At 35.2% G+C, this 25,965-nt stretch overlaps 2 protein-coding genes across 6 annotated transcripts in view; one reads left to right on the forward strand and one right to left on the reverse strand.

Annotated features, from left to right (window-relative positions):
• The first annotated feature begins 1,119 nt into the window (after positions 1–1,119).
• LOC135682147 (isopentenyl-diphosphate Delta-isomerase 1) lies at positions 1,120–5,248 on the forward strand. The gene is made up of 2 exons (XM_065196902.2): positions 1,120–1,741; positions 4,304–5,248. Exons 1-2 carry the CDS (start codon positions 1,247–1,249, stop codon positions 4,643–4,645), a joined length of 837 nt encoding a protein of 278 aa, XP_065052974.2. The 5' UTR covers positions 1,120–1,246; the 3' UTR covers positions 4,646–5,248.
• A 687-nt stretch (positions 5,249–5,935) lies between these two features.
• The window catches only part of LOC135682146 (discoidin domain-containing receptor tyrosine kinase B), a 36,326-nt gene continuing 16,296 nt past the window's right edge, over positions 5,936–25,965 (reverse strand). For 3 of the 5 annotated variants that reach the window (XM_065196898.2, XM_065196900.2, XM_065196899.2), the window contains 7 exons: positions 24,483–24,541; positions 12,902–12,999; positions 10,488–10,828; positions 10,227–10,383; positions 9,306–9,794; positions 8,668–8,901; positions 5,936–8,110 (listed from right to left, as the gene is read on the reverse strand). In XM_065196898.2, the coding sequence (XP_065052970.2) occupies positions 7,716–8,110; positions 8,668–8,901; positions 9,306–9,794; positions 10,227–10,383; positions 10,488–10,828; positions 12,902–12,977 (1,692 nt within the window). In that variant the 5' untranslated portion in view covers positions 12,978–12,999; positions 24,483–24,541 and the 3' untranslated portion in view covers positions 5,936–7,715. Of the gene's footprint in view, positions 8,111–8,667; positions 8,902–9,305; positions 9,795–10,226; positions 10,384–10,487; positions 10,829–12,901; positions 13,000–15,180; positions 15,519–15,547; positions 15,637–24,482; positions 24,542–25,965 lie in introns of those variants that run through there. The other 2 variants (XM_065196901.2, XM_065196897.2) reach the window with 2 other exon arrangements.

The following is a 25,965-nucleotide window of genomic DNA, read 5'->3' on the forward strand; positions in this document are numbered from 1 at the left end:
GCTGTTGAAGGGAAAAAACAGCTGGAAAGAACATTTTTGAGGATACGAGAAAAAAAGAATAGACAGATTTGTTCTTATAAAAATAATCAAGAAAGCTTCAAAGTTTGATCGTTTGGATAATCCATTCCTACTAAGAAAGAAAAAAATAGACGAAATTGAAAATTCTTTTAAAACGTGTTTTGATCAGCCCCCGGTTAGAAAGTTTTTTAAATCTAGATGTTACAAAATTATACCCCGACTGCACAAAAATGTTTAATTTTCATTTTTAGCTGGTAGTTCTTCTTTTGGTATTTCAATGTTAATGTTTTTTATAAATGTATTTTAGTTATTCTTCTCCCCCATCCTATTTTGGGTACTTTTACAATCTGAAAAAGTTTCATTACGAGTTATATCATAAAGGTTATTCCAAAACTTTGTAAGACCTTTCCTTTTTCAAGGTAAAATTACAATAGATTAGACTTTGGGGTATGTTGATAACACAAAGCTTAAATACAGTGCCTCGGATTTTCCTTCAGTCAAAATCTATTTTAGATACAGTTTCTGGCCATCCCTAAGACACCATAATTCTAAAAATTTTCTTGCCGTCAACCATGGTTGCAGCCTTTCCTAAGCCCTTTCAAGATTCTGATATTTGGCCCCTCCACTTTCAAATACGTTTCTGTACGTTTTTATGCAGTAGGGTAGCGTGTCCCTTTGCCTGACTCTATTGATGGTTATAACAATAAGTAATTCCAAAGCAAGGCGAAGCATGATGTAAATATATATTTATATATATCTATTTCCTTTTGATTGCTTAGTTCAACTCTAAACTGTATTTTAAAGTTCAAGGACTTCCAAGTCCTACTTCTTTATACTGTCATTTTTTGAGCTATAAAACTACTTCGTACAACTTCGCAAAACGCTGCAAGGACCCAATTTTCAGAGTAATAAATTTACGAGCATGGAAAGGAAAGGGTCTATTCGCAGTCATTTGCACATTATTGCCCCTGATGTTTGAATAAGTAAAGATAAGGGGGCTTTAGATTTTCAAAATTAGATAAGTTGCTCCCCAGTCTTGTCCTGGAAAAAGTTAGCATCTCGGCAAACCCCCGGAAATTGTAGGTGCCTTACCACCTTAAAGGTGCATTTGACAATTAATTTAATTTTATGGTCAAGAAACACTTGCTATCGAAATTGGCCAAATATGTGATTAAAATATTCACGCTTAACAAATTTTTCATCCTCAGACTGTTAACTACTCTTCAATATGAGTCATTTCGCGATTTGGAGAGCAGCCAAGACATATATGTCTGGTATAACTAGACGCACGTATAGAATAGGCCATCATGCTAAAAATGGTCGATTATTATCGACGAAGATGGATGTCGATACTACTTCATATGACAAAAGCCAAGTAGACCAGCTAGAGGACAGATGCATTATTGTAGATAAAGAAGACAGGATCATCGGGTCAACTTCAAAGAAAGATTGCCATATTGTAGCTAACAGGAGTGAAGGTGATTTGAAATCAGCTGGAGGACAACTTCATCGAGCATTTAGTGTGTTTTTGTTTAATTCTAAAAACGAATTGCTCCTCCAAAAGAGGTCGAAGCTGAAAATAACATATCCAGGATGCTACACAAATACTTGCTGTAGTCACCCTAGGGCTACTAATATCGAAATGAACGACCATGAGCACATAGGTGTCAAAATTGCAGCTCAAAGAAGAATGCAATTTGAATTGGGTATCCCTGCAACCCAGGTAATGTCACTTTGGTTTCGAAACCTAGAGCAAGCCGTATGTTTTAGAATTCTATTCTTATGATAAACTGTACATTATGAATAGATTTTTCCATAATCAGTGAAATTTCAAGCATATAATCAAGATGCAGTTCAAGAGCCTGTTCTAGACAATCTGTCATTTTGCTAGATTTTTGGGAAATGACATTAGATTACATGCATTTGCTAGCTTGCCTATAGTCATTCGAAGGATAAATATTTAATGATTCTGCTTATTCATGATCCAAAAGCAATTCACATATTGGCTGTGATATGCACCTTGTTATTGGTCAACAGTGTCTACTTCAAACAAAATTGTAAAAGTGAATGATTTCAAAGCATATTATAAACAAAGTTACAAACATTATCAAAAAGTGTTCATAAACAGATTTATGATAAATTTATTTTGCTTAAGCATAGTATATGTGACTAATCTAGCAAATAAATTTGATTTCAAGTGAAAGTTTATTTGCATTCAAAAGAAATGTCATCAGAACAAATTGTTTTGGGATTATTGCATCAGTACCAATTTCTTTGATGATTCTTCTAAAACTATACTGTCCTTTGACATTTCAGAATGTGTGATGTTTTTTAGTTTCTGTTTTCAAGGCATTTTCATTTCAATTTTTCTTCTTCTTTTTCTTCTCCTTCTTCATCATCTTCTTTTTCCTTTCCCCTATTTTCAGCTTTCTCCAAAATGCATTCCATGTACATAGGCCTGACGATCTTCAGTGTACACTCAAGTTTTTTCGGCATTTTTGAGTGTGCAAACCAATAAAAAAGTTGTTGGTGTACGTAAAACTTGATGTAAGAACAAGAACTTGCAAACAACAAGAGCCACTCATACACAACAGTTTTCTCTATTAATCAGTTTTGTTGTCTGACATACAATATTTACAGTTTAACTAACTGCTGATATTTTTGGCATACCTAAACAAATGCCATTGTGGACCTTTGGTGTACAGTTGACATGAAATGCACCCTGCAGCTTACTCCGAGTCTTGCACAAAAGCTCTTCCAGTCCATATCTAAATTTTTCTGCTATTTGAATAGGTGACAAAGCTAGAAACAGCTGAAAAGCAAAGCGAACTCAAGAAGATGACATTTCTTTATATCACTTTATAAACATTGCTTAAAATCTTTTGACCCAGTAGTGTAAAGAATTTTTATATATTGATAAAAGCAAAAGCAAAATACAATTTTATGTGTAAAATACAATAGAAATACACTCATCCAATAGAAATCATCTGGTTCTGGCTATGAACAGCACTTAACAAATACTTCAACAAGAAGATTATAAAACAAACACTTTGTGTACCATGGCACCATTTCATTTGGAAGGTGTTAGCATGTGCCACTTTAGGTCAATTGTGGGCCTTCCACCTTTGGTTTTTGAAGGAATTGTCATACCTTTGAACAAAATTTTATCCAAACCAAGATCTGGTTTTGTCCCAAAGTTTTTAATTTGAAGGAAGCAAAAAAGCAGGTTTTTTCCTGGAAGAAAAGCATTGGATATTGCTCATTGTTTTCTTATAAATACAATAGAGTGAAATCAATATATAATGCAAATTGAATTTTAAGTCATGGTGCATATGATCCTGACCAGTTTGTTCTCCAAGAAGAATGGTGGCATGCCTTTTGTCTTCAATTACCACTGTACATTATTCTGATCATAGATTTCTTGGTCATGGCTACTACAACATTCTTAATTTGCTTTGTTTTTATCCATTCCATGTATCCATAGCATGACAGAGTTTTTATGATCATTATAAATCCTAGACCTGCTAAGACTAACATTTTATTTGGGCCAAAAACCACAATCCTGTGACAAATTACAAAGACCTTGTTTTGGGAAAAGATTTAGGAATATTAGGTTATGCTTAAAAATGGCCTGGCTATATTTTAAATTTTTTAATTGGTGTTGAACAGAAATATCATCGCAAAATAAGTTCCTAGATTCATTTTGACAGTTGCAATGCAGGAGAGGAAAGAGAAAATCGGCTAAGCTCTACACCATTCAACCCTTGCAGGAAAGGATATTGATACACAATAAATCATATTTTGAGAATGCAGCATCTTAGCTTTAATTGCAATCCTGGTTTTTCTTGCTGCTCAAAGTTTTCTCTTTTGTGTTCTACTAATGCACCAGCTGTATAGTTTGTTCAAGTTTTCCATGAGTGGTTTTCCTTGAGTGATTAACATAAAATTACAGTTGGTGTTTGCATACCTCAAAACTGACATCATGCAAAGATGTTTGTCTGAAATTCTAGAAAATGCATAGTACAAAAGTTTTTAAAACTGATTTTATTGTATTTCATACAGTTTTAATTGTAAGTCAGATTTAAAGCAAATATATTTGCACTACCTGTAAAAACTTGCAAAATACTGCTCTCTTTATTTCATCTAATTAATTTTTTTAAGTGGTTTCAATTTTTGGTGGGTGTGCTACACCCTTTGGTAAATGCTTTCTGGTAAATTCCAATTTGTGGGTAACAGATTATCATTTACTGGATCTGCTATTTAAAAAGGAACTATGTTTTCCCAGGTACCAGTCGAAGATATTCATTCATTGACAAGAATACATTACAGTGCAACTGCTGGTGATATCTGGGCCGAAAATGAAGTTGACCATGTGCTCTTGATAAAGAAAGATGTTGACATTTGTGTTAATGAGGATGAAGTTGAAGATGTGAAGTTCCTAAGTGCTGAGGGCCTAGATGAGTTCTTGAAGACTATTGGTCCTGCCGGACATAGTATAACACCTTGGTTCAAATTTATATGCGAGACTTTTCTGCCTGGCTGGTGGAACGAAATCAAAGCTGGGACAAGCTTTAAAGAACTTAAAGATGACAAAATTTGGTATGCTGGAACAATAAAATGGCACTAAGAGTTTCACATCTACAAGTCAGGCATACACCACACACAACATTTAGAATACATTGCAAGCAAACATTGTAGTTCATCAGCTTCAGCTTTCGTTAGCTGAGGATTGAAAAACTCATTCATTTCTCTTTGGTTTTATAATGTTTTATAACCATGCAAATACTTTTTCACATTTAAACTCAAAAGTGTAATGCTGTATTTTCATTTCAAATAAACTGTGTTGCCCTGATATCATTGTCACCTCAATTATGCTTTTACAACATTCCCATTGATCTTGATATGTCAAAATATGTAAGTCACTTCTGATATACTTTTTACAGGTTTTATGATTCATTTCATGATATTGCTCTTACTTCACTGTAAGTTAATGATAATTGTGTATTCTTCATCAGTGCAGCCCATACATACATTTTTATGGCTAGTAGTGTAAACATGATATTTTTGTGCAAGTCAGTAGTATTGCTTCTGATAAAACTTTCTATTCAAGATTATAATGATTTTCATATTTTATCACAAGGTCAAATTTGCTGGTTGTTGTTTAATGAATTAAAAAATAATGTTTTTGTATAGTAAAAAGATAAGAAATAATTAAAGCTGGTCATCATGAGAGCAGTTAGTCTATTTTTATGTGCAAACTCGTTTTTAAACATCTGCGAATTCCTTTTGGTAAAAAGCTGCCTTTGATATATATATATATAAATAAGATATAAATAAATATATATATATATCTATATATTACTATGTATACTTATTTGAAATACATATAACTACATATAAGCTCTTCAAGCATGAATTGTTTGATGTTTCTCAAGGAGGCTTCCTCGAAGCAGCTTCTGATTATTTCCCAGCTTGCTTAAGTAAAGAAAAAGTCTTATATCAAAATCTAAAGACACTTTAACACATTAGTATTTTAAGCAGATAATTTTTTGCGGGAAAAAAGTTTCACGAATTGAGAAAAGCATTATGAATTTTTTTGAGATTGTAGTTTTTGAAAAAGAAGTGAAATAGTATCTTTGCGAGAAAAATATTTTCACGTTTTAGTAAAAATCATCGATTTTGCGTCAAAACATTTCTGATGCCATAAAACGAAAGCAATATTAAAATTCGTTAAAACAACCATTCGTCTCGAAGTTTCCATAAGGGTCGAAGCAAAGTTCTCTGGATATTTCGCGAGAAAAAACTTTCGCGAATTTCGTATTTCAGAGAATTTTACGGATCAAAATGTATGCAAAGGTTTCTTCCTTTAACGTATTGTATTGTTGATGGAAGGCAAAGACAAAGAAAATCTATCAAACATATAGAATGCTATAATCTAGCGATACAACATTAAATAGATGTAACAATCATATTCACAAAAAATGATTTCTGTCTATCATTCGCGAAATTTTTACGCAAAAATCAGAACTCGTGTAATAGTTACAATATTGGTCTGCTTGGAAAATAGAAACGTTTGGCAGCAATACACAAGCAACAGCAAATGGTTTTCAAAAATGGTTGTGAGTACCTGTCGAAAAGCATTATTACATATTTATATCTTTGGCTGGTCGTGAAAAATGCCGATTTATATGCCGATTCATCATATCTTATACCATCGTAGAAGGCGTAAATTAGTGCTAAGTATTTTAAAGCACCAGAAAAAGTGAACTTGTGAGCAAAATCTTTGATTTCCTATGATCATCTCCTTTACAGAAACATAGAATCACATCTTTTATGCGTTGTTTTGAGACGAGAAGATGCTCACTTAATAGGGAAAGCCGACAGGCGGTCCGATAACAGAATAAAACATTTTTTATTAGAGTTCTTGGATAATTCAGCACTATGCAAAGCAATCTTTGCTTCGTAGTATTTCGTATTTTGCAACAAAGATGGAAGATGGGTAATGAAATGTCACATGACTAACTTAAGTTGACTTAAATATCCTTAATATTTTAGAATAAATGCGTCAAAATGGCATTACTAGGAACTTACCGTGTAAGAGTGTTAAGAAGTGATTAAAAAAATTGTTGATATGGTGTCTTTTCTAGCGACCTGTATCGACACTGGCGCTGATATTAGAGACGTGTAATATTTTGGAGACGCAGGATATGTTTAGAGACGAGTAATATTTTGGTGAAAACTTTCATGGTGTTGGTTTCTATGTTTGGATTTGCCTACGTAACCAAGAATTGGACCTTTGCCTTGCCTTTGAAACACAAGCGATACTAGGACTAACCACACGCGATTATAACCTCTTTCGCCGACGCCGCTGCCGTGTATCGATCACGTCGTTAACTATAAATTTGGTGTCATTCCTTGTCAATCAAAATGCAGACCCGTTACATACTTTAACCCCGCCTTTACAAATCTAGTGCAAATATAAATCTACAAAAAGCCAAAAATTGTTCGGCTTAATATCTACATTTTCTGCAATAAACTTAATCAACTCGGGCATCTACAACTTTTCAAAAGTAAAGACGACCATTTTACAATCATCGCTGTACAAAAAGCCCCCAGGTATCTTCCAGAATTATAGATTTTGTTTCCCATTAAGAAGCAGTACATGATGCTTTCTCTCTCAAAAATAATGCTCCTTGTAAAGTTCCTAAGACTTTCTCGTGCACTGCAACTAATAGTAACATCAGTTTTCTGTAACTATCGGAGCTTGGACGCGATTTGAAAAGATAAAACATTGTTTGTTATGAACAGCCTGCCCACTTTTACAGGCGTTTTCTAGTCGCTTTCTGTTCAGTTAAGAGAGGACATCCTTACAAGGCACCTATGGATCCTTACAAGGCATTACCATGTTGTGCCGCTTCACTGTTGCCATAAAAATGGTAATGTATCAAGCATCAGTTTCAACATTTTCTCAGATACTGGCAATGCATGCAAAGACGTATTCAATCAAAACGTATGCTTTGCATAATCTTTTACATGTCATCTTTTCAGCCTCTTTCTGTGAATCATTTCTTTGAATCTCCACCCATCAGGATCCCAGATCTTTTAGTTACCCTGCCAGATCTTAATCGCAATTTCAATAAAAGCTCTTTATTATAAAATACGATCTTTTCAAATATTTTCATCTGTTGAAGATCCATCTAAACGGGGCTACCTGCATTGCCCCTAACAGGCATTTCTTTAACACTACCTCCAGCACTACCATGACTCGTATAGCCACTGTCCATAATAAGCTTTGCGGAAGGTTCATTCATCATCTTGCCTTTAAGCAAAACAGCCGGTGGGATGTGTCTGTCACTTATAAGCAGTTCGTGAAATTCGGGAGACTGCACTGGTGGCCGCAGCATTTTCTCCTGTTGGCTCACAGGTCGATCGCCATCTTTGCCCATTTTTCTAATTTGCCGGACAATCAGAACTGCAGTTATAGCACTGACAACTACGGCTCCAAGTACGATTGCTATAATTATTGGAAAGCTTAAAGATCCCGTTGAAGGTTTAGAATCGGTTGTTGGTGATACTGGTCCACTTTCCACCTCTGAAAGAAAATGTGTTTTTTTCAGTAACATACCATTCTACTGAATCATCAAGATACAAGTTAATACCTTACAGTGAAACCTCTATTTTATCGGACCTCTCCAAACAATGGTAAGAAAGCAACAAATTATGAAAGGGTATGCTGTTCATCTCCATAAAAATCAATTTCTCCATACTGCAGGTGCCAACTATGTGGAATTACCATCGTAAATTAGCAAAGGATGCTGGGGCAAAATCATATCAAACGACCACCCTGATAAGCCCTTCATTCCATTCCGAAATCCATAAACCTTAGCCTACTGGGAAAGCGATACCTCTTCTCGCCTAGCTGCGAAACTGGTCTGTATATATTCAATTTAAATTGCTCTACTCGGAGCTGCTACATAGAGCAGTTCTGTGCCTGGATCCTGAGGTATGCCTACAATGCCTGGATCACTTTATAACAGAGCGGTAGAACAGTAATTTCCAGTTGAATTTACGGGTATACTTAATTTAGACGGACCCTGAGTTGATAAGCATAAATTTTATTTGACACAGAAATCATGCAATGAAATATACCTTTTTTGCTTGGCAAAACCTCTACAACTCTTGGCGTTTTCGTAGTCGTAAAGTGTCCATCTATAATCCCAACATCAGTTATTTCGTCAGGTAGGCTAAAAAGAAGTCGTGGCGTCGGTTTTGCTGTAGTGGCTGGTGGAACAGTTTCAATGACAACGGCTTCTGTTGTTGCCAAGGTCGTTGCCTTTTTAGTTAGAGGGGCAGGTCTCGTTGGAAGAGGCGCATCAGGAGAAACTGAAACGTAAGGTAGAATTAAATTAGAAAGTTGCTAGGGACTTCGTTCGAAGGAAGAACACGCAATAGTTGTGTTTACAATTGTCGTCGTATTGCTCGAAAAACGTGCAGAAAAGAAACCAATCAAGAAGTGTAGCTTGTTTACAAATTTTGATCTTGAACTGAGCTGCTACGTATAATATTCTGCGAAAACATCGATAAAAAAAAGAAGAAGCAGCTTTTGAGAAATTCAGAATTTCTCAAAGAGTAAGAAACTGGCTATAGATGAGTTGACACAAATTGATTTGTTGGAAGATAAGATGACACAACGCAAATTGATTTGATGGTTTTATTGAAAGCAAATAAAACAAGGCATCCGGAGAGCATTTCTCACCAGATTTTGAAAAGCCAGCTAAAATAATTACCTGCTGAAAATTCGATTTCACTAAACATCATCCATTCTGCAGACTGGGTAAAGATACACTTCACAACCTTGGCAACGATTTCAGGAATCGACACTGTGATTACGAAGGCAGAAGAGCTATGTCTCTCAGCAGCTGTTGTCAAATAGATTTGCTCCTTTCCAAAGATACGTCCATCTTCACTAAACTGGATTTTGACTTGAGAGAATACCTGGATATTTGACCCTTTATTGATCATATGAAATTTGATTGCATTGAATCGCCTCTTTATGCCAAAATCAAACTGAAAGAAAGGCATGAATTTCTGACGCTTCTTAAAGGCCACCCATTTATTTCCGATCGTCGCATCTCCATACTCATCATCGACGAGCTTACCAAGGCCTCCAGCTTTGAACTCAAGTTGTGTATCAGTCTCACCATCATAAACGTGATCCGTAGTTTGAAACTCGCCAAATTTGTTGGCTAGTGGCAATAAATAACTCACCAGACGATCTGTTTTCAAAAATCAAATGGACATCAATTGACTGTCTGCTAGCATTCATACAAACAGCGTTCAAAGAATCTCAATATAGCAAATCGACTAACTTTTACGTCATCTGTCTATTGCGGAAAATAATCTAAATTTATTTCTTTATCATTAAGATTTTTCTCCAACAATACTTCATTTTTTAAGAGATCCTGAAATGATTGTTCACATTATCGTGTGGTTTCTCATCTATAATATCTCGTTTAATCGAGATAATCGTTCTATGATGTTTCGTTTCTTAATGTTTAGTAATGTTCAATTCATTTTTATGGTTTCCTGTGGGAGTCATCAACATCATTCCTTCGTTTCCACAGCTTACAATCATCATTAATATTTAATCTTGGCTTAGATAATGCTACAATAATAATCTAGCAAAGTAATAATTTCTGAATCCTTACCCTGCTGTTTTTTCCATTCGCATCCATAGATTTCAAATCTTCCGCAATATATAGAGAATGTGTCTCCCTGTGGAACAATGCGCACTCTCCTTGCAATGATCGGATTGGTCAACTGATTTTTGACGATGCTTCCCGTGTCACTGTTTGCAGTGAAAATCTGCAAAAAGGTGACCATATAGAAAAACAAGTTTCTTGATAAAAGCTTAGACTACATTAAACAAAATACAATCGCGAAGATAAAAATGCATTTGGTATACATACATGCCATCTTCCTCTCTCCTTGTAATCTCTATACGAAGTATCATTGTCACGTCTGTACGTAATACCAAACTCATCTATGAATTCGTTCCCAATCCCACGTCCTTGGCTAGCGACGGCAGTAATTTTTGTGTCCTTCAGCAAATCTATTTCAATGTATGCTCCTCGATGAATTGCAATACTTGCTGAACACCAACCTCCACCACCAAGCTTTTTGTTATTGAGTCTTGCAAATGATGGCCTGTAGTACAAGTTGAAATCTTGATCAAAATACAACCAGTTGAGTGCCGTTATTTGGCCGTCTTTGATGCGACCATCTTCCATCCCCAATGCACTGCTACAGGCTGCAAATAAGACAATCAAATTAAGAAATCAGCGAGGATAGCATCATTTACATTGTCATTCTTGGCGTTAGAACAACATTCTGCAAAACATGATTTTCAAATTGCCTGTGCTTTCGATACGGAGGCATGAAAGTTGTTTAGAAATAGGTATCGCTTCATTTTGGATGGTAGAGAGAAGCCTCTTCCATCCAAACTCATCACAGGGACAGCAGAGATGGTAAAATTCAAAATGACAACGTTTCTTCAGCAAAGCAATGCAAACAATAGCTCCCCAATTAAAGTTTGCTGACTCTTACGGCCTGGCTTTCAATATATTGACCAGGGGCGGATCCAGAGCAAATTTGAAGGAGGGGGCAGTTGGTAGTTTCGAAAAATTGGTGACGAGGGTTCGCTGTATATAACAATTTCAGATCCCTTTTCGGAATAAACAACATAACTTTGAGGTAATCCTTGAAGCAAATTAACCCATCGGACTCAGAAACTTTTTCATCTGATTTTTCATTCTTCAAAAGGGGCGCACAATTTCCAAAAAAAGGGGCACCAGACTTGCTTCAACTCGTTGAGGGAGGGCAACTGCCCCTAGTTGCACCCCCCTTGAATCCGCCACTGATATTGACCAGACATATTTAAGTCTTCAAGTTTCAAGAACAGCTTATTAAAATAAAGAATTTGCTCATCTTACGAAATTACTCCCTTGTAGAAAGAGGGTTTTATTTTTTCTCTTATTAAAGCGGGCACAACATACAAAGAACTGAATTTGCATATATTTGGCTGCCCCGAACCGGCGTCTCGCAAGTAGACATTTTTATTTAAAAGTTTTGGCTAGAAGCGTCAGGAAATGTTGCATTATATTAACTGCAGTAAAAATGTAAATGGAAGAGCTTCGGTTCGGCAAACTCTTCTTTTTGTAAGTAGATTAATGAAATCAGCGTGGAATATCCAATAAATTGGGACCGCTCCGCGATTGGGTGGCATGTTTGAGAAATGGTTGTATGGTTAATTTAAAGGGGCTTAGCTTTGTTTTCAGTTTGTTAAGTTGGTTGATAAAAGTTTGGCAATTAAGGCAAATTCTTTTTGTAAGCTTAGCAAATGCAAAATTTGCCCAATATCCGGGCTGACCGCATACAGTGTGAGCAATTTCCGCACGCTAAATGGAACTTAAAACAAGTTCGCGAAGTTGTACAAAATAAAAAGGGATTTGACGTCTCATGGTTGCTTCCCTTGCGAAAAATAAACAATAATTGTGTGGCTTACCTACAGTTACAGCATATGACGGATATTTTTTATTGCTAGTCTTTGGAGTTGCTGCCCACCCATCCCCCCATCCACCCATCCCCCCCCCCCCCCCCCCACTCCAGGAGGCATAGAAAAACCACTTCCAGACCATCCAAAAAGCTGTACCTGCCTTCTGTCTTAGTGCGTGACAGGAAGTTCGGCGATAGAATCAAAGAAACAGATTCTCAATAGCACTTTTATCAATAGCAAAAGTTTCCAAAGAAATGGTTGTTGATAAGTCTAAATCGTGAATAGCAAAACGCAGTATCTTGTGACATTAATATCGAAACCTCTTGCAATTAGTTAAAAGTTTATTATTCTTCCTTTAAGATTGTGGAAGCAGTTTATGAGCATAACAAGCCATGGGAACTAGCGTTCTGTTGATACAAACATAATCAACAAATGTTTTGAAAGTAACTAAAGCTTGCATCTTTTTAATGTTTGAGAATATATAAAGAAACAATGGTTTTGAAAGTTTAATAAACACAATCAAGACAAACTAATGCTTGGATTAACAGTGCCTAGAACATAATGTCATCAATGACAGAGATTTGAAATGATTTTAAAGTAAATGTGAATTAGAAAGCCCGGAGGCAGGACAAGGTAGAGTAGATATCGACCGATGACGTCATCATACTAGACAAGCTATATCCTTTTCGCTGTTTTGTTATGCATTCTATCATCCATCAATCTGTTTAATTCTTAGAACACATTTTGCTTTTTCTGTGTGTTTGCAATAAGCGAATATCTGGTTATGGTTCTGATAAAGAGGAACAAAAACCTGGAACAGTTTCTTACCACTGTAACATCTTTGTAGAAGCAAACAAAAACAGAATATACTCGTCAAAATTGCAGCCTTGAAATTGGATTCCATCTTCGTCGTCGATACTCTAAAACTGAAGAAAAAATATATCGCTTTACAACAGTGGTTTGAAAAACAGCCGCTTAGCGATAATACTTTAAGCCTTTAAATTGGATAAACACGAGCATTGTGTGACAACTATATCAGAGCATTGAGTCACTCGACTGCTTAATATCAAGGAAGCCTAACGTAACCAGAACTTTCCTTGTGATACACTGCCAACCTATACATATTTAATTTATGAACATTGTGTTTCCTAATAAGGAAATATTGTTTCCCATGGCTCTTTTTATGCTTATTGCGTGAGATAAATTGGGCGACAAAAAGGAATACTAAATTGAACATTAAGCTGCTGAACTTCCTTTAAACAATAACATTTTATGCATTCTGGCAAAGGCTGCCCGTTATTGTCCCTACAATGTATGTTAATGTAACGCTTCAAAGCGAGGATCCTTTTTTAAAAGCACTTACGATTTCATTAGATTTTTTCCCTACGTTATTTGGATATATTTCTTTATCGCATTTAAAGGAGTATAGTATATTTTTTCTCTTAAGACAATAAATTTTGCCAAACCGAATTTAGTAGATGAATGCCGATCATTTTTAGAGACAGAGCTAGCATCTCGAGTTTAAGAAGGATTCAAAACGGTATCAGATTGTCAGTAGGATTAGCAAAGCCGATCCACAGAAAAAGAGGTTCAATCGCGAAGTAAACATCTTGTTTTTCTCACAGGCGGTTATTTGCTGAGCGAAAATGAAAGTGTACCAGCTAATGGATATTGTCATTTGATATAATGTCACACCGATAAATTTGTTCAGTTGTGTCAGCTATAAACCAAGGCAGTCACGTCTCATGCTCACGGATATATTTAAAAAGGATGGGAAACGAGGCCAATTTGATCAGAGACTGATTAAATGCTTATTCCCAAAATCGCCAACATTTTGATGTAATTCGTTGCAAAACTTAACTATAAGGTCTGTGAAACTGATTTTTGTAGCTTCACATTTTCATGTAATCAAATTTCATAGATACCCAAGTAACATTATATATCCTTAAAAAATTTCAATTTAATATAAAAACGTCTATAGTTTAAACATAATTTATAAGCTATCTACTAATCTATATCTTGAATTCTTAAAAAGAGTAGCATTTTTAAGAAGATACTTACTATGTTTTTCGGGGAAGCGTGAATCGATATTCTTTGGAATCGGGAATCAGGTGTTGGAATATATTTATGAGTAGGGTTTGGGAATCGACATCACTGGGATTCGTAAAAATGACGTAGCGGAAATTCGGGAATCACGGGGTCTGTTGGGTATTACTACTACTATTATTATTAACAATTTCTTTTACGTTGGCAAGAAAAAACAAAAAATCCATATAGCTGATAAGCTAATTAACGCCAACAAAATAATTTAAAACCTTCTTTACAATGTCCATACGAAACCTACAAAACCCCTAGAACTTTAATGAAAATTTTGCACAATCTGCAGATGCAAGTATTTCCATGCCATAATTTTATTTTTTGTTTGAACTCGACTAGTGTGTTAGAATCTTTAATTTCTCTTGGTAATGAGGACCACAAATGGCGACTTCTGTACTGAATATTCTCTATCCCGTATTAGGTTGTCTTCACTTTTGGCAACCGCAAATGATTTTCACTTCTCAGATTGGGTACCCTAATTTCATATTGATCTCAGAATATTCTTTAAGCGTTTCTGCATTCAGTGCAAAAGCAAACACAAAGAAAATTATTGCTTGTCTGTCGTCGTGTTTGCTGTTACTCAATTAAAAAAGCAAATCATACCATAAAAAAATGGCTGACAACCCCGTCGAATTTTACTTAGCATCTGAATTGATGTGTATTGATTGTAGCAACTGAAGAATCATCAAATTTTACAAGTTACAATGAAGATTACGTCTAATGCAGAGACGAATGTATTTGAGATAAATCGAGAATTTTATGAAAAAACAAGACTTTAACAGAATTCACTTCAAAGTAAAATTAAAGTTAGATATTGTAATCAGTTTCGAAGACATTTTTGCAGATCACCAGAGAGGTAAAATGCATCATTAATACTGCAACCTAGTGACAAAATACACCTTTTCTTTAAGTCGGCTCTCAAAATCCTTCGATAACGTAAAAATATTATCAGTCTTAATAAACTATACTTAAATCATATACTTTAGAATGAACAACATTTGCTAACTTACAAATCACAACTTTGGCCACTCAGCATTAGGCGTTGCGCTCATATGACATCTGCAATGACACAAATCTAGTTGCTCCCTCGTCAATATGTGCAAATCAGTCATTTAAAGCTATACAACCCGTTTCATGTGGACCCATAAAAAGCACGCCAGGACCAAGCCTAATTAATACTGGTCCTCTTTATTATGCACTTCTTATAAGGTCTTTCGTTCTCATTCCACACGTGCACTGAATTCATGATTCGAAAGAGCGTCTTTTGATCGCTTCAATAAATTCTCATCGTATTGTTTTGATAGCCACAGGGGCTGCGTTGATTGTTTTCATTAAATATGCATAAACTAATTATATCAAAGGCAAAGTAATATTTACTGTTAACTTTGCTTCTCCCGATTGTCGTTTGGCTAAGCTGACGGTGAACTTTTGGACCGAAAACACTTGCCCATGCAGATTTGCCAGCCAAGCTATTGGAACCACCTGTGAGAACCAAGCGTTCTAAATCAGTGACAGAGTCGAAATAAACAACGCGATGCTGGCCTCGAGATGGTCCCGAGATTGCGAATTCATTTGTGGTAAATTCAATATAAAAATAAAGCCGATACAAATAGTTGCTATCATCAAAAAGTCTTGAATGACGCTAGTATTCCCCTATCATCTGCAAAAAAGTAGACTCAGAGACGTACCACGCAACATTCTTATCGTAATTTGTTGACAGTTAACCTTATTTAAGAGGATGTTGGATTTCAAACTTAAAACATTGTCATCATGCCGGTGTATTTTTCAGTTGAAGATATGATGATTTTCACGTTCGACTTCAAACTATGTTATGTCAGTGAAAACAAAATCTTGAAAAGCCGACGAAAGAGGTTGTTCTACTTCCGCGTTCGGGTTGATACTGCAAATATCCTTCCTAAAATGCACAAAACAATTATTGCCTTTGCTACATTCGCATCAGAACCTGGCTTCTTTGAAATAAATGAACTACGATTAGCACTGATCTCTTTTGGATCTCCTTAACCCTTTCAAGTTTCATTTGTAACATAAAATCGGTGTAACCTTGACAGCTGTACCAAGACCCTTTTTCAAGAATATTTTGCATAAACCCTGCATTTAAGATATCCATGAGCTGGTAGTAAGCCGTCCTGTTGATCACTATGTGTATTTCTTATATTAGATAATGAGTAGTGGCTGGCAGATACACTATTCGATTGCATATTAGTTGTCCATTAGATTCAACAATTGCTAAAAGTGGCAGAATATTATAGAAACTTGACTGAACTCCCGCAAGATTCCTAGCTCGAAACTATAATATTTACAATAAAACCGAAAAGGTTTGTATCATTGTATTTTGGTAAATGACATATTCATTTGTCAGATTATTGCTAGTTTACTCTGTGGGCTACCTTTTGTTCTGCTGACTACAGATTAAATGTCCTGGATTCAAGTCCCTGCCCTAACAAAACTTTCACTAAAATTGAAGAGATTTGCCAGGCCTATGTTATTCTAGTCACATCGAGAGGAAAGACCAGGATACTGATCGATAAGCATAGCTTCCCAGTGCCTTAAAACGACCTTCCAAGGCTATGTAGCTACACATACAAATACAAATATAATGGCAAGATGGCATTTGAGTTCATAAACTTGGTATCCTGACGCTTTCTACTATTTTACTAAGGTGAATTTCCAAATAAATAATATTGTGGTCGAAAATTAGCAAGAAGAGATACAAAGATGATTAGAAACAATACATAAATCAATTTAACGAAGAAGCAATTTCCATCTAAAATCGAACATGCTTCATATTGTGTTGCAAAGATAAAATGACAAGCATATTTGCAGAACCTCAAAATTCATCAGAGAAGAGAACACCAAACTGCCTTGAAAACTTAACAAAACATATGATACACAGTAGGAATCACTTCACGACCAAAATTAACCAGCTAAAAAGTCAAAGAAACTGTTTTTTCTTTGTGCATGGAAGAAATGTAAACAAAGCCCCCTTCACTTGTGAATGCCCTCGAGACATATAGACTGAGATTGACAATTACCCACAATTCTCTTTCAGAATGTATTTCCGATAAAAGGTGCAAAAATAAGATGTTTAGGAAAAGACGAAAGGCGATTACGCACTAAGCATTTCGATACAGGGCATTTTCTGGTCTAAAATCTAGTTAGCTTATGGTCGAGTATCCATGGCTTAGGTTTCTTAACTGTTATAAGCAACCAATAAAACAGACAAATCCTTGTTGTGATCAAAGGCCTTAAGGTTTTAGCAATTTGTCAAATGTCTGTATATCTTTGCCGTACAATAGACATGATCTATGTTATCTCAGCTCTATAGCAAATTCTGATATCAACACGAGGTTATATCAGGATACGATAAATGTTATCATTTGAACTTTCACAGTGCAACTGAAATATTCCTGCCTGAGACAAAAACCACAAACGACAAAGATGTTCGACCTGATAAAAATAATAACGCAGGCGATTAGCGTTGTTTGCAGGACGTGCGTTTTGATATCGTAAAAAGTATTGTATAAAAGATCGACAATGGTAGAGCTAGTAATTTTCATTATAGGCCATACATTTGTATAAAAGATCGACAATGATAGCGCTAATAATTTTCATTATAGGCTATACATTTGTATAAAAGATCGACAATGGTAGAGCTAGTAATTTTCATTATAGGCCATACATTTCCCAGTACGGACTTGATTGATAGAATGCAACCTTCGCTTTTTTCACAGAACCCTCGCTTATCATATTCACTTATAATGGAGACATCTTAAAAAGGACCAATAGTTCCCTGAGCTCGAAAATAACTGAAAAAAGCCTCTTCGTTTATACCAAATGTTTGTGAGAATTGGAAATTATCTGTGCAATCATGATGCTGTGTGTAGCTTTTATAACATGCACTTTCAAATGCATCAAAAGAAGTTAGTTTGTATCCCCATTTATACATTTAGTTACTAACAATGCCACTGCATATGTAGTTATATTACTGTATCTTGCCACTGTTCTTCTACCACTTTTTCATTGTCTTTCATTCTACCACAAATCATTTTCTTATGTATGTAAATTTCTTATGTTAATTATTTGAATTAAGTATGTCTAGGAACATCGTAAAGTAAAAGATCGTACCTAAAGTTGGTATTAGCAGGATACTAATAGCTGGCTTTAAAACAAATTCATACTGAGAAAAAAAGGTAGAAACGAAATTGAATTTTATATTAAAGAAAGAGTATTGCTCCATAGAAAATATCAACCATGTTTTGCTTGCAATGCACGGTCTATCAACGTTGCTAGTTTTGACCATAATGACTAGCATGAAAAACACCTCAATTATGTCTCTTTTGAAGTTTGATGCTGTTTCGAAATGATGAAAAATTGAATGTGACGTATCAATGAACAGATAAATATTTTTTGACCCATACTTCTATTTAAAACTCTTATGGGAAAGAATTAGACAGTCTGAATTTTAAAAAGTTAAAAGTTTTCTGAATACAAAGTATGAAACGTCGACGATGTAAAGAATTTTCCCATAACCTACAGTGTTATAAGCAGGAATATTCAAGAATAACGGAAGAAAAATACATATTCCAAAATTCTCTTATTCGAAATTTCAGTTCAGCTCAGTTCAGTTTTTTATTTTAAAATTCCACTACATAAAAGCAGTTCAAACATAAACATTAATGTTAACAATGAAATGAGAAAGAGGTGGAAAATACAACTAAAATTGAAATACAATAGGTAGATACAAACAAGAAAAATTACAAAGTGTTAGGAAAGTGTTAAGAAATGAGACTGTTGATAATGATTTATGGTAATAATTATGGAATATTGTTATTGTATGATTTTGGAATTGCATTAATGATTTACAGAAAAAACATACAAGCACTGTTGCAATTAGGGGGCAATGGGTCAGCTCCTAACTCCCAACACCCTTTTATCCCATCCCCCAACTTACCATTGACCAGAACTTGATGTTTAAGAAAAAAGCAATTATTAAATACACTAGCGTAAAGCCAATGAAAACATTATTCAGATAAGTTTTCCAAAAGGGACAATTTCATGTATCCCACAGGGTGTAGTCATGCAAATTTTTTAGAGCAATGCCTCCTATTTCCTCCCAGCTAGACTTTATCCGCTCGCCTTTCCCTCCAAATTCCAACTTCTTTTACTATGTTGATCCACGTACGTACTAACGGGAAGCGCAAATTTTTACTGTCAGAATTCTCTTAAAAGACCATGACACTCATCCGACAAGGCTTTGAAAACAACCGATTTACTGACAACGTGATTATACCACTCAAAAAGACCCTTTCCAATCCAATGCCTATCTACCATAAAGCACACATCGATGGATTATTTCCTTAACTTATCCATCCTATATTCGAATCACAGTTTATGAAAGTATAAGTATAATAAGTAATGCAATTTTTGCACTGTGGCCTAGAAATCCAACCAATAAACCGCGCCTATATGTCACCTATGCGGTAATGAAGAACAAAAGTTTACATTTATAGTTTTACATGCCTAATCTGTGCCACAAATTAAAGTTTCAGGTAATCCAAGCGGATTCATAAATCTAAGCATTATAATAAGGTAGCCGAAGTTTTTTCATTTACCTCGGATTTTGCCTGACAAAGAAGAAAATTTTCGTCATACATCTTTTGCCATCAATTGATGAGAGAAATTTCCGGCTTACTGGTCAACGAAATGATATTGATATCGAACGAAAATGAGTTTACATTTCATTCATTTAGTTCGGTGAGAAAACCTGAAGATAACTTCTCCAAAACCTCTAATTACGTAGAAGGCCTAAAAAAGTACAGTAGATTATAATGAATTAGTACATACTGAAAGGAATGAATCGCACGATGAAAACCTTCAAAAGTTAAATGTATTGAACATCGTCCAAGCCTAGTAAAATTTGCCATAAAAAAGAATTTGTCATTAGCCTCTGTAAAAAACATCAAATAACAATCTGACGAGATTATTTAGGGTTATTTCAATGAATTCTATATAATGAAATTCGGAGCATTTAGATCGTTATAATCTCATGTTGAGGTAATTTGTCCTGTCACAAACTTTGATCGATTCTGGGAGGTCTGGAAACGAGTTTCGTTCAGCATGCTCTAGACTCAAACTAAAAAGCCCAGATAACGTCTTTGCATCTTATTGGCAAATATATTACAGATGAATAACATATAAACTACAGTTCCATGCACGATTATGTGCATGGAACTGTACATAAAGAAATGCGGATATTATTCTAATCTGGGACTGGGTCCTTTTTCTGAAGCTGGAATTTTGAGATATGGAGCTGGATATGAAACTGTGTGGAGCTTGAAGATTCAAACAAAACATTAAAGAAATGTTCTGTTTCTTAATTATTTGCAGATGTGGAGCCAGGAATCTTCCGACAAAGGGGTTGGAGCTTCCGACAGAGGGGCTAAAATGACTAAAATATGTAGTTTTTGTACGTTACTTTGTCAAATTTGCTCCGACAGTAACCTAAAATTTCCTCCGATGGGGGGGGGGGGTGCTAGATGCTTCCGACAGAGGGCTGTAGCCCCCCCCAGCCCTCCCCTGGTGCCACCACTGATTATTTGCCTTATCATATTTTGTCCGAATGAAACAGTTCGACTGTATTGATGCAGGAAACTGTACCGATCAGCTGCTTCACCTTTATTTTATAGGTTATGACAAGACTTATTATGATTTTTTTACTGAATTGAATGGTAGGACAAAAGGTTTCAGTTGGCAAATGTGAGGTCAAGAGGAGCAAAGACAATACACCTAGGATATGGCTCATGTCAAAATGGATATAGGGATAAACAATTTAATTTCTTATGCTGAATGTCCTCCTGCATGTGGTTTGCAGCAGGTTGCAAGCACTGATAAGGCTCTTGACATCACAGGAATGTTTAAAGTCATGTATTTTTATCCTTTAAAACTTGTAGTTTGCAATCACTTGATCGACTATAAAAAATATTGAATAGATTGGTTTGGACTGATAGAAGCCCAGGCTTTAAAGGGCGAAAAGCTCTAAAAATATTTTGATGATGTGCAGAGCTGGAGGTTTTCTTAACAAAAAGCTCTGATGAAATGCTACCCTGAATCTGGCAGTTCTCTGATTTGATAGTTTTGACCAAGATACTTGAAGGTTGATTAGGTAAGAACGAGCTAAGCCCTGTCAAAAATGCTACTTCTGCAGTCATTCTTTCTTCAATTATTCATAGTTAGCTTCCTCTAAAATTAACACTGAAAAAACAAGATGACAATTTGACAACATGTGACATTAGAATCAACACTGCCTCTGAGTTTGAGGTAGTTGCTAAGACCTTCACTAGAATTCTTGAAATCCTTTTTCATTAAGTATACCACATTCCATGTCAGCTAAAGACACGACAATATGTTGTTTTAATAAATCTTGACATTGAACGAAAAATACTCAATTAATAGTCAAAAGGCCTTTATAGATTGGGCATTCATATGATGAGTCAAAGCAACTTGCGAAAATTCTCACGAAATAATTGAATTTTTCCATCGCCATAAGTCAAACAAACTTCTATCAACAAAATAGTCGTGTTCTCACAAGAAACATCCCCCTCAAAGCATAGTCAGTCTATCGCACAAGGCAAAGAAAATAACAAAAGAATACTTCTACGCGTGTAGACGATCTACATTCTGTCCCTTTCGACCGACTGGAAAATGAATGCAAACGGTCGCAAGAGATCAAACGTAACAGATCATGTAGCTAAAATATAAAAAGCAAGATAACCGAGGTGATAAATTAGCCTGCCAGATATTATTGAATCGTAAACAGGATTTCACTCCTTCTTATACGATGTATGTTCTTACAAAAGGCGACTCAACACTGATTATCTTCTTTGGTATTCACCTCAGACACGGTTCTAGAATGCAATAAGGAAAACCTACGCAAACCCTTGAGAATTACGTTTGTTTGAAAACTCATATTACCAGGAGAAATGAAAGATGTACGTTGTTATGACTTCCATTAAATACCTTTGTATCTGGCTACGGTTGTCTTCGCAACAATACCGTTTAAGGGACAAGAATAACGTATAGAGATCATAATGGGAATATGTTTAGGCCAGAAATGGAAGCAGGAAGATCAACTGTATAAATTCTTTAAATTTTCTCTTGATTGCTTCATCTATGCAGACCAATGTTGTTTGACTTATTTTAAGGAGAGATTGAAACATTATGTGCATCCTTTCTTGTCAAAATCTCATGGAAATATGTTGACATTTGATGTAAATATAAATACCAATACCTTGTCTGGATGGCAAATGCTTTGGGATTTCTGTCAATGAATTAAGTTCGAAAACCTTGCGTTTAAAAATTATTTCTCTAACATTCTTCAAATCAATTTTAAAGCTCGACACACCCAAAAATAAAGAAAATGTCAAAAGTTTCTGACAGTTGCAATGCTTGAGTTGTTTGCTTGCCCACAGGTCACCTTCCCTAAACGCAATATTCCCCGACAATGATGAAAGTATCATATAGACTTTATTAAGAAATATTGATGACAAATTACCAGGAACCAAGGTAATACATTCATAGTACATAGGTAGAACAAAATATATATGTACTATCTATATACCCATGTACTGTTCGTAGAACACAGGTAGTACATATCAATGGATTCTTGCAACTGGCGTAATTTAAAGGTGCATTGTTTATATATTGCAAATGTAATAAGGAACAGTGGAGAGTTGAGAAAAGTGGAGGGTTTAAAAAAGGTGCGGTGATTTAAACCGAATAAAAAGAGGCTTAGCATCTTCACCAAACTAACAATACCCAGGGTTCTACTTGAGTTGGTTACACAGAGGCTAAGTACTCGTTTTCTGTTTTCTTCGCAAGCAAGGTGAAGATTGTGTAGCAATCAAAATCGATAATGGCACCAAAAGACCTTTTCACTTTTATTTGAAAGCTCTTCCAATCTTATTAAGTCATTGAGATCAAGATAAAATACGATAGTTTAACTTAAATCCATCGATTTCACTCCCTTCTAAGTCTTTCTCTTGAAGCAAGTTTTGTATCAAGACAATCATTGACAGGAGAAGGCCTTTGCAAGAAATGAGTTATGGCTCTAGTATTTCTATCATCAGCCTTATGATATTCATTGAGACTAAAGACGTAGATCTAAATGCATTTATACACCTTACAGAGTATCAAGAGAGGAATACTTCGAGTAATATGGCATTAGAGATAAATGATAGCATTTTTTAAGGTATGTCTCTTTCAAGACATTTCTGGGAAAGTTACAAAACTTTTAAAGCATTATAGAATCACTTTACTGTACATTTAAAGTTTCTATAACGGATATACACCAAATATGGTTTACTTAGCATTTTCGAATTCAACCTTCATGGAAAAATGGAAAATTCTTAAGTTTCTTGCTAGAACGTACCTTCGTCTCACGATTTTTGGTAGCTTTATAATTGTGGTAGCTTCATAATAAGCTAGCTAGGAAATGTTCTTCGATAGCAATAGCTTGTAGGTGATAACTAGCTATGTAGGGCTGATAACAACTGATATGTTAAAAATTACAGATATCTTTTATCGAGGGAAGCTGAAACACTTATTTCTATCCCATACAAGAAATGGTGTGAAATATTCTAAGATCTGTCAGTTTCATTGTCTAAAAAGCTTTGCCCTACAAAAAAGGTATCAAATTTAAAGTTTAAAAAAATCTTCCTCCGCTATTTGTTAAGGATAAACGTATGGTTTTATACACATAACAATAAAATCACGAAGAAGGTTCTAGATAAAGAAAATGTCATTCAAAGCACAGCAAAAATCAATTGCTTTTCCAACCTTGTGTTACTTGCTCAATAACTCAGAAGATAAAAATGAATGTAGGTTTTTCTATTGATTCCATGGCAGCTGTACCACCATTGCTTAAGTGTGAAAATTAGCAAGATTCTAGAGAAAGTTGAACCAAACTTTGCACAATAATTTCAGCTTAGTTTTAAGTCTATACAAATCTTCTGCCTTTTAGACGTTCAACAAATATGGGCCTTCCTCGGAGAAGCTTTGAGTTTATTTGAGGAAATTCTACCTTCCTTGTATCTTTACCCTACATAAAAAGATATTTGGAAGCGATCACCAGTTTGCCTACGATTTAGCGGTGTTTTCCTGAAAGCAAAATTCTCTAAAAAAGCATATATTTTTGCTCTTAACTAGAAATTTGTATTAAAAGTATCAAACAAGTTGTCCTCAGTGTATTCGTAAAGAGAATTAAGGATGCAAATTAAGTAAACTGAAAACGTACCTCTAATATGTTAAACCTCTTTCTAAGCAGCACCTTCCCTTCGTCTTTGTTTTGAAGTTCTAAAATGAACAAGACACTGCTGTGTCACAAGGTAATGCTAAGCTCTCAATAAATGTCTAGGAGTTTTCTAAGTATACTTGATTAAATTATGTTTTATATACTAAGTAAAACCAAAAATGGATATTGTTTTAATCTCGTATTGGTACATTGTCTATACTAAGTTGGAGGAACTCATCAAATGCTAATACTTGTCTACAAGATCTTCCAAACTTATGGAGGACAATGTCATTTTTGTCCGGTTGTCTTCCACCCTCTATGGATTCACCGGGCGAAAACAGATTCTGGGGATTTCGGCTAACTCTGAAATTAATTTGATTTTCGAGTAAGAAAGCGGACCAACGCTAAGTAGCTAGGGAACATCTTGAGAAAAGACACTAAGCCATTTCCTGACTGGCTATCTTTGATCCCGAATCATTCTAGCGACTTTGTAGACTTATATGCTCCATCGTACAAGCTATTCGCTAGTCTTTTGAGTAGCCTAGACAAACCAGCACAAAATAATAAGTAATAACAAACTAATAAATGGAAAATACACTAGGACCCAGGCCACTGAGCAGGGCGAAAACATGCTGTGATGTGAAAACTTCATCACCACAGATCGACTTTAAAAGAAACCGTTTCTGTGAAGTCGTAGTTTATCTTCGTTGCTATTATTTATGGCTTTAAAACATGCCCTTTATCATTATATATGCCTAGCATAGTTATAGAAACATTTATATCAATGGAATCTTTAACGAATGGAAGCATACAAGTGTTCATATTTTTTTCTGACCCAACTGTTGGACGATCACTTTAAGGGTATTATAGAAGGAACTTGGGTTATGGTATTTGAAAATTTGAACATTAGGGCATTTGAAAATGTGGCATTTGAAGAGCGTGTGCTATTTTTGATGCAACACTTGTAGTTGAAAGTATATTCAAAAGCAAGGTAACTTTACAATGCGTTGAGCAAGCATTGGGCTCAAAATGATTTAAAAACTTGATCATCAGTTTTAATTTGGCTTCATCGCACTCTCTTTCAAGCATATTCATTGTATGCAGTCAATATTGCCAAGAAAAGGTATTGACTTGTATGATACGTTATTGAGAAGTCTAAAGTTCCTTGTTGCAATTTCACTACAGATTTAACTGCTGGCACAAATGCGAGAATTCAAGCGAACACTTTGATGGGAGCAAAGGATAAGGAAAGTGTTTTACACTTAAAAATTCCTGATTAAATATTGATATATCAAAAGGTATTGTCAAGACTTTTCGGCGTGTGAAAAAATCAATTTTATTCAACATGTTTTTTCAAATAAAATCTAGTTTGTTAATTGGCCAAACATGGCATGTTTTGACAGCATGGTGGAACAAAGGGACTTTCTGTAACAAGCAATAAACAATAAACTCGGTGAACATTCATTTCAACTTTAAGAAATGCAAA

Source organism: Rhopilema esculentum, chromosome 16 (genome assembly GCF_057945365.1).
Source record: "Rhopilema esculentum isolate cy_ngs chromosome 16, ASM5794536v1, whole genome shotgun sequence".
Lineage (NCBI taxonomy): Eukaryota > Metazoa > Cnidaria > Scyphozoa > Rhizostomeae > Rhizostomatidae > Rhopilema > Rhopilema esculentum.

What these genes read in the sequence shown, in the direction of transcription:
- LOC135682147 (XM_065196902.2), top strand. Translation starts at nt 1,247, where the DNA reads ATGAGTCATTTCGCGATTTGGAGAGCAGCCAAGACATATATGTCTGGT. An exon ending in TGGGTATCCCTGCAACCCAG is followed by an intron (nt 1,742 to 4,303) that starts GTAATGTCACTT and finishes ATGTTTTCCCAG; the next exon opens with GTACCAGTCGAAGATATTCA.